Source organism: Falco rusticolus, unplaced genomic scaffold, assembly GCF_015220075.1.
Source record: "Falco rusticolus isolate bFalRus1 unplaced genomic scaffold, bFalRus1.pri scaffold_56_arrow_ctg1, whole genome shotgun sequence".
Classification (NCBI taxonomy): Eukaryota; Metazoa; Chordata; class Aves; order Falconiformes; family Falconidae; genus Falco; species Falco rusticolus.
In genome coordinates this window covers 47,464-55,628 of record NW_023618235.1, presented here as the reverse complement: position 1 = coordinate 55,628, position 8,165 = coordinate 47,464, and the positions used below count along the sequence as shown (strand labels likewise).

The 8,165-nt window shown below is 49.8% G+C and overlaps 1 protein-coding gene and 1 pseudogene across 1 annotated transcript; both read right to left on the bottom strand.

Moving 5' to 3' along the window:
• Positions 1–1,160: 1,160 nt before the first annotated feature.
• On the bottom strand, positions 1,161–2,119 carry LOC119142142 (annotated as a pseudogene).
• A 1,447-nt stretch (positions 2,120–3,566) lies between these two features.
• LOC119142141 (olfactory receptor 10AG1-like) lies at positions 3,567–4,505 on the bottom strand. The gene is given in 1 exon segment (XM_037374862.1): positions 3,567–4,505. A coding segment is annotated over 1 exon segment (939 nt).
• Between the last annotated feature and the right edge of the window lie 3,660 nt (positions 4,506–8,165).

Sequence of the window (8,165 nt, the reverse complement as noted above, 5' to 3'; positions counted from 1 at the left end):
CTGTACCTGAGCAGATAAAAGGAAGATTCTTTCATGCAATTAATCTAATAGATTTCCTACTCATGTTTTGAGTGGAGAAGTGTTCCTCAGAAGAACTGCGGTATTTCTGTTGGTACTTTTTATACCTCCACTTCTTTCTTCTGGTTTTTCCTTCTTCCTCCTGCTATTCTGTCTCAAATAGCTCTCTAAGAAAACGATTCATGGAACCATCGAATAACTCATGTTGGAAGAGACCCTTGAACGTCGTCTTGCCCAGCTATCCTGCTCAAGGCAGGGTGAAGCAGAGGAGGTAGATCGTAGATCAAAGGCTCTACACAGCTTGGGATCATCTACAGAGGAGCTGAAAAGGCACACCACCACATTATACAGGGCCTTAATAAACACATTCCATACATTTGGCCAAGGTGCTTATCTCAAGGGATTCCACTAGCGAGCCCTTCCCTGGCATGTGCGGAGGCAGAGCACTGCAGTGGGCACAGTGACTGCCTGGCCTCCTGCTGCCCCTGCCAGAGGCTGGCAGCACCTCAGCCCGGGGGTGTAGCGCCCTGCTCGGCACCTCTCGGAGATGGCCCTCGTCATGAGCAGTGGAGACAGGCACCTCGGTTCAAGGGAGCACATCCCAGGGCTGCATTCAGGCGGTTTTTGTCAATCCAGAACATTTTATGGAGGCCAGTTGTGTCACAGAGGTGCCACTGCCTGTCCCTGTCTGCGGTCACAGCACTGCCACGCAGCAGGGCTGTGACCAGGCTGCCAGCGCACTCAGGCCTGACAGCAACGCAAGGGATCAGAAGGAGCATGGAAGTGGAAGGAGGACAGTATTGCAGAGCCAAGGGCTTCCACCCCCTGGCAGTGCGGCCATGCCAGGACTCTTTTCCCCTCCAGCTCTGCACACAGGAACTGCCCCTGCAGCTCCAAATAGGCCTTGGAGGAAGTATCTCAGGGGAAAATAGTGACTGAAGGGCCCTTTATTTTGTTCAAACAGGCAGAGAGCAGGGGTCATCATTTACACAGCCACTGGGGCAGAAAAGCAAAGATGAGAGTGAATTATAAATGCAATAACAATATTATAAGTAAAAAAGAAAAAAAACCCAACCAAAACCAAAACCACCCAAATCCACAAACAACAAAAAATAGAGGACACATTCTGGGTCTGTAATGAGTTACTTTATAATTGCTAGCAGAAGTTTATTGCTTAAGAAAAACATCCAGCTATCAGTTTGCATATTGCACCCTTCAGCTCCTGGTTCCTCATGCTGTAGATGAGGGGGTTCACTGCTGGAGGCACCACTGAGTACAGCACTGACACCACCAGGTCCAGGGATGGGGACGAGATGGAGGGGGCTTCAGGTAGGCAAAGGTGGCAGTGCTGAGAAAGAGGGAGACCACAGCCAGGTGAGGGAGGCACGTGCAAAAGGCTTTGTGCCGTCCCTGCTCAGAGGGGATCCTCAGCACAGCCCTGAAGATCTGCACGTAGGACAGCACGATGAAAACAAAACAGCCAGAGACTAAACAGGCACTAAGCACATGAAGCCCAGCTTCCTTGTAGTAGGCCCGTGAGCAGGAGAGCTTGAGGGTCTGGGGGATTTCACAGAACTGTCCAAGGGCATTGCCTTAGCAGAGCGGCAGTGACAGTGTATTGGCCGTGTGCAGCGCAGCACAGAGAAACCCAGTGCCCCAGGCAGCTGCTGCCATGTGGACACAAGCTCTGCTGCCCAGCAGGGTCCCGTAGTGCAGGGGTTTGCAGATGGCCACGTAGCGGTCATAGGCCATGGTGGTGAGCAGAGAATACTCTCCTGAAATGAGAAAGAGAAATAGAAAGAGCTGTGCAGCACATCCTGCATAGGAGATGTCCCTGGTGTCCCAGAGGGAGTTGGCCATGGCTTTAGGGGGAGTGGTGGAGATGGAGACCAGGTCAAGGAGAGACAGGTTGAGGAGGAAGAAATATATGGGGTGTGTGGAGGTGGTGGTCACAGCTTACAGTGGTGATGATGAGGCCGTTGGCCAGGAGGGCAGCCATGTAGATGCCCAGAAAGAGCCAGAAGGTCAAGAGCAGCAGCTCCCATGTGTCTCCAAAAGCCAGGAGGAGGAACTGGGTGGTGCAACTTATATTGGACATCTGCTGTCTCCAACCCTAGGGTCCTGTTCATGGAGCAAGCATAGTGACAAGTCAGGAAAGACTGCCGTGAGCCAAGGTAAAGCCCTTTCTCTTAGATCCGACCCCACTGCCCCATGTCCCCCCCTCTCCCGTTCCTAGGAGAGCTCCCTTCAGAGCCGTGGCTGGAGCTGTGCTGAGTGCTGGCCGAGTGTGCTGTGAGGAGCAGGGGCTGTGCCCACTGGCTGCCCAGCAGTGAGCCCCGCTCTGCAGCAGGGGCTTCATGGGAACCGTGGGGGCAGGGGCCAGTCCTGCCCTTGGACTTGGTCAGACCCAACTGCTCCCAGCGCAGAAGGGCCTGTCAGCATCTGCTCTGCCCGTGCTGAGCAACGTCCATGGCCAGAGTCAGGTCAGAAGGTTTTTGTGCTGTGCTCAGGGAGAACAGGGTGAGTGCTGAGAGGCAAGGGGACTGTCTGTGCCTTAGGGCAGTGTGAGGGAATCTGGTGTGTCCCTCCAGCTCCTTCTCAACTGCCCAGCTCTGCTGGATGAGGAGGTACCAAGGAGCCTGGAACTTATGAGCTAAAGGCTGTGATAGCTTATAGAAGAGAGAAAACTTGTGTATTTTCAGGGAAGGCATCTGCATGGTAGGGCACAGTGGGTGGTGCCCCTATCTACCCTGTGTTAGTGTTCTCCTCAGCATTCCTCCACTGCCCCAAGCCCCCTCTGTCCCTATGTCTCCATCCTGCAGCTCTCCCTGCCAGCAGCTCTTTCTCTGGCCCCATGGTTCTTCCCTGCCAGCGCTCACAGAGCCCAGCTCAGCCCCTGTGTGCCCAGTTCTGCCCTGCAGCCGCTCCCTGTCTGCACGCCTGAAAGAACAACAGGTCATCCAAACCCTGATGGAAAAGGAAAGGATATTTTGATGTGGAAGCTGGTGGGGAGTGAAGGCACTTGCTGAAATTCCTGGTAAACCTGTGTAATGCTTTAATAGTCTGTGCCCCTGTTCTGACCTCCACAGCTGAGTTTCCATTTCTAACAAGCCAAGACACAGAAAAGTGGACGCACAGATTCAGGAAAGCACAGAGTGAAGCAGGGAACCCCTGCAATGAACATGCTCATGACACGTCCCCTTGGAAATGACCTGGGCCTGAGCTGGAGTTGTGAGTACCTCTGACCCGTGCAGCACCCGATCACCAGCACAAGGACCTTGCCCTCAGTAGGGTTGCTCCTTCCACCCACAGCTTCTCCCCACAGCCCCACGGGAGCTCCTGGGCAGGGTGAGAGCTGCCCCTGGCAGGCGGCAGAGCCCCTGCCCCAGCACACAGCCCCCTGGGCTGCAGGGACCCTGCTGGCAAGGACAGCCCTGGACACCACTGCCTGCACAGCCACCTTCACAGCCCTGCAGCCGGCCCTGGCACAAGGCAGCCCCAGTGGGACTTCTGGTACCATTTAGGAATATTTTACATACCCTGTGGTTTCACTTTGTCCGTAGGAGTCTCTTCAAGGCAATTCTCACTTCCTTATTCCTCAGGCTATAGATGACAGAGTTGAACATGGGAGTCACAATTGTGTAAAACAGGGCAAAGTATTTATCAGTGTCTACGGAATCCTTTGACCGTCACTTTAAGTAGGCGACTGTGGCTGAGCCATAGAAGAGCATCACCACCCCGAGGTGTGAAGAGCAGGTGGAGAAAGCTTTGTGTCTGCCCAGAACTGAAGGCATTTTCAGAATTGCCCTGATAATTGCAATGTAAGAAATAAATATGAAGGAGGCAGGAAGGACTGCAAATACCACGATGATGGTGTACAGCACCACATGGTTCCAGAAAGTGTCTGCACAGGCCAGTTCTAGCAGCGGGGGAACATCACAGAAAAAGTGGTTAAGGTCATGGGATGCACAGAAGGGTAAAGTGAACACCTGGTAGGTCTGTCCTACTTGCACTGGTACGACAGCCACCCATGACCCCACCACCAGTCTGATGCAGAGCACCCTGCTCATGGTCAGGGTGTAGTGCAGGGAGTCACATATGGCTACGTAGCGGTCGTAGGCCATGGCAGCCAGGAGTAGGCATTCGATGCTGCCCAGCAAAACCAGGAAATACAGCTGGGCAGCACAGCCAAGGAAGGAGATCCTGCCATCTTCCCTCAGGAAACCCACCAGCATTTTTGGCAGGGTGACTGACGTGTAGCAGATCTCCAGGAAGGACAAGTTCCTCAGAAAGAAATACATGGGGCTGTGAAGGCTTGAGTCCACCACTGTGATGAGAGCAGTCAGGCTGTTTCCTATGAGGACCACAAGGTAGATTACCAGGAGGACTGTGAAGCACAGGCCCTGCAGGCCGGGCAGGTCAGAAAACCCCACAAGAATGAATCCAGATCCAACAGTGTGATTCTCCAAGCCTTTTCTTCGGGGCATTTTCCCTATACAGAGCAATCCAAACAACAGGCTCTTAGAGGATGCTGATGGCCTGTCCACCATCACATACGCTTCAAGCCTAGAGAAAGACTCCAAACACCAGCATACACGTGATTGCAGGATTAGGTGAGGTTGACCAAGGCCTGCATGAATGTTAGGGAATCTAACAGGGGTTGCTCGATGCAGGGAGCTTTGTAAAGAGAGGGGAGAATGGAATCCTTGAGCCTCAGTGACTGGGTTTTGTCATCAGGAAAAAAGAAACTTGACTTCTTTTTAAAGGTGATTTTATTAAATAGAAGACCTGGTGACTGATGAGAAGAAAGGAATTAAATAGATATATACTAGCCCCTTCAAGAACAGTCTTTCTTACACTCCCTGTCCAGGTCTTGTAAGAGCTGCATTTAACATCAGAACATGCAGAAGAGATAGGGTGAAAAGGAGGATGGGGAGGAAAAGGGGGAAGATAAAGCAAGACAAGGCTGGGTAAGGAGAAGCCATCAAAACAAAGCAAGGCAGAGTATGACTTGTTTCTTAGACCTGAGTGAGAGACATGAATCCCAGCTCTCCTCACATGTAAGGGCTCATCCCCTGATGCTGTGTCCACACACTCAAATATCTGGGAGACTCTTTTAAATCTGAATCATTCCTTTTTGCATGGTGACATGTGAATCTCCTCAGAAGTAAAACACAGTTTTATCTGCCAATGAATCCAGTGACATTGATGCATCCGCAGAACATCTTAGGTAGGTAGATAAGCAGCAGCTGATGCATACATCACAAGTTTTCAGGGTGCTTAAAGACATTTTTTGCAATCAGTCAAAATGCTTCATGCAGTTTCCAGTCATACAGAAAAGAAAGAGATTAAAAGTGGGTGACCTCCCCACAACACCCAGTTTTTCCTGAGTAGGTCATGCTTTTAGAACTCCTGGAGTCCTGAATCATTTTAAATTTGCTGCTTTGTCTCCTGGATTTACGACAGCTTACAAAACCAACCGAGGACCCATTTGCTCCAATCCCAGCCCTGCAATGCTTCCCAGTCCCCTGCAAGCTCTCGTGGAAGCAGAGCGATGCTCTTCTTGTCTGAGGAATGGAGCCTTTCCTTTGCGTGTCCCACCTTTCCCAGAGCGTAGACTTCTCACTGGGCACACTTGAAGGCTGTGAGCTACAAGTGAGCAGCACCACAACCGCAGATTGCCTCTTACGAAGCAGAGACTCAGCTGAAAGATGTTGAAGAATCTCAGTTGGACATGGGGAACGAATATCCTCTTCCAGGCAGAAGACTGAGGATGCTGGCTGCGTCTCTCCAGCTGTCACTAACACCCTTTGAGAAGTCGTCTTAAACTCTGACGTATTAATGATGAGAACAGCAGGTCAGAACACACGTAATAAAAGCATTCAAAACAGCCAAGTGAAAAACACGGGGTGGTTTTCTCCAGAGAAAATTTTCATTTCACAAAAGCATGTCATCCTAAGAGTTTGATTCTCTTTCCAAGGTATTCCTGCCTTTTCCCTCTGGGTTGTATCTATCTCACAGAGGTGCCATTCAAAATTTCCCAGATAAAATTAGAGTTCACATGAGAGAAATGTCACCATAATTGTTTTCTAATCTAACTCCTTATATAAATGCACAGAAAAATGCAATACTTTTCTTTAAAAAACAAACAAAAAAAACCCCCAACAACTAACAAACCAAACAAGACCTGTGAGATACCAACATCTATTTTAAACAAATGCTTTAATTCAAAGCAACCCTTCACAGGCAGATTATCCACATACCAGCATGTCCTGCTTGTTTCCAAAGTCCTCAAACATACAGACTATTCTTTCCAATTCTCAGATGTCTCAATGCTTCGCAAGATCACAGTTCAGGAGAGCTTTGCTCATAGGAAACTGGCAGAGTACTTCTTCCATGGTGATTGTCTCATGGGCAGCATTTGTCAAAGGTGAAGGAAGCCCATTCCAGTGAGCCCAGCCATGCTGGACAGATGCCTGTGGCTGCTTTTGGTGCTGTCTGTGCTGCCCCACTCTCAGCACTTCAGGGCATGCCCAAAGGGATTTAGCATGGTCAGGAGCCAAGGGGTAGGAGCACAACTCTCAGTACATGATGCTGCAGGAGGCAGTGAGTGACCTTTTTCTCTCTAGCATTCCCCTGGAAACCATCTGGAGAAGGTTCTCTGGACACCTCTCTGTCACTCTCACCTGTTATAAGACAGTTAGTAAGCAGCCTCAGGAGAGAAGGTGGGGACGCTGGTGCTGCCGCTGCTCCCCCCTGGATGCTCACAGCACCATGAATGATTTTTAAAAGGCTGTCAGAATCATGTTCATTAGCCTGACTGGCAACTTCCAGTATAATTACATAATTTCAGGACTTTAAAAAGTAGAAAAAAAAAAAAAGACATGAAGTTTAGGTGCTAAAAGTGCCAAACCTGTGGAAGGAAGTTAAACCAAACCAAAGAGAAGGGAAGCAGAAAATAAATCCATTCAATCTGTGCAGGAACAGAAAAGGCTTCCCTATACCTCCACCTCCCTGGCTCCAAACCCGTGACTGTGCCCCATGTTATCCTCGAGACCGAGTTGGCCATGAGATGCTGAACTCTGTTCTACAGGAGAAATGAAGATGTTCTTCAAGAGCGATGCACAAAGGGAAATGAACTGAATTTGCGATGGGCCATGAGATTTTTTTCTCTGATGTGAGCAAATCTACGTCTGAAGGGGAGCATGCTAAGCTTCCTGGGCATTTAGCACTGAGAAAGAAAAGTGAATTTTCTGATTCCCAGTTAACAGAAACCTCTCCACAAAGAGACTCAAATGGTAATGGAAAGGCCCAGCAGGTCACTTAGCTCCTTTTTCCTGATGAGGAGGGTGGCATTCTTGATTAGTTTTAGTATTCCTTCAGCTCATTCTATCATGTTGGATACTTGTCTCAAAAATCAACCCACAACATTCCTTCCATAATGACTGTCCTGCTGCTAAGCCCCACACAGCTTCCCCCATGATGGGATGGGGAAAAGAATTGAAAGGCTCAAAGTAAAATGTTCTTGTGGTTAGTGCCTGTTTAGCCTTTGCCTGTTTTGTTTTCATCATGCTGTCCTACGTGCAGATCATCAGGGCCATGCTGAGGATCCCATCTGAGCAGGAATGTCACAAAGCCTTTTCCACGTGCCTCCCTCACCTGGCTGTGGTCTCCCTCTTTGTCAGCACAGGTGCGTTTGCCTACCTGAAACCCCTCTCCATCTCCTCCCAGTCCCTGGATCTGGTGTTGTCAGTCTTGTACTCAGTGGTGCCTCCAGCAGTGAACCCCCTCAGCATGAGGAACCAGGAGCTCAAGGGTGCAGTGTGCAAACTGATGACTGGATATTATTCCAAACACGAACCCATTGCTCTTCCGCACAGCTGTCATCATGGAAATCATTACAGACCTGGGTTGTGGTCTGTAATTATTGTTGATGTTGGTGTTGTGTTACCTGTAATGATGTCATGTCCCCTCTCAGTCACTGTTATCAGTGGTACAGAATCCTCCATGCAGGCAGTTACTAGCTGCATCCCTCAGTGACCAGCACTTGGACCAACACTGTTGAACATCTTTCTGATCCCCCTGTATGCTATGACTGTGTGCACATTCAGCACCTTTGTGGATGGTACAAAACTGGGTGGAGGTCT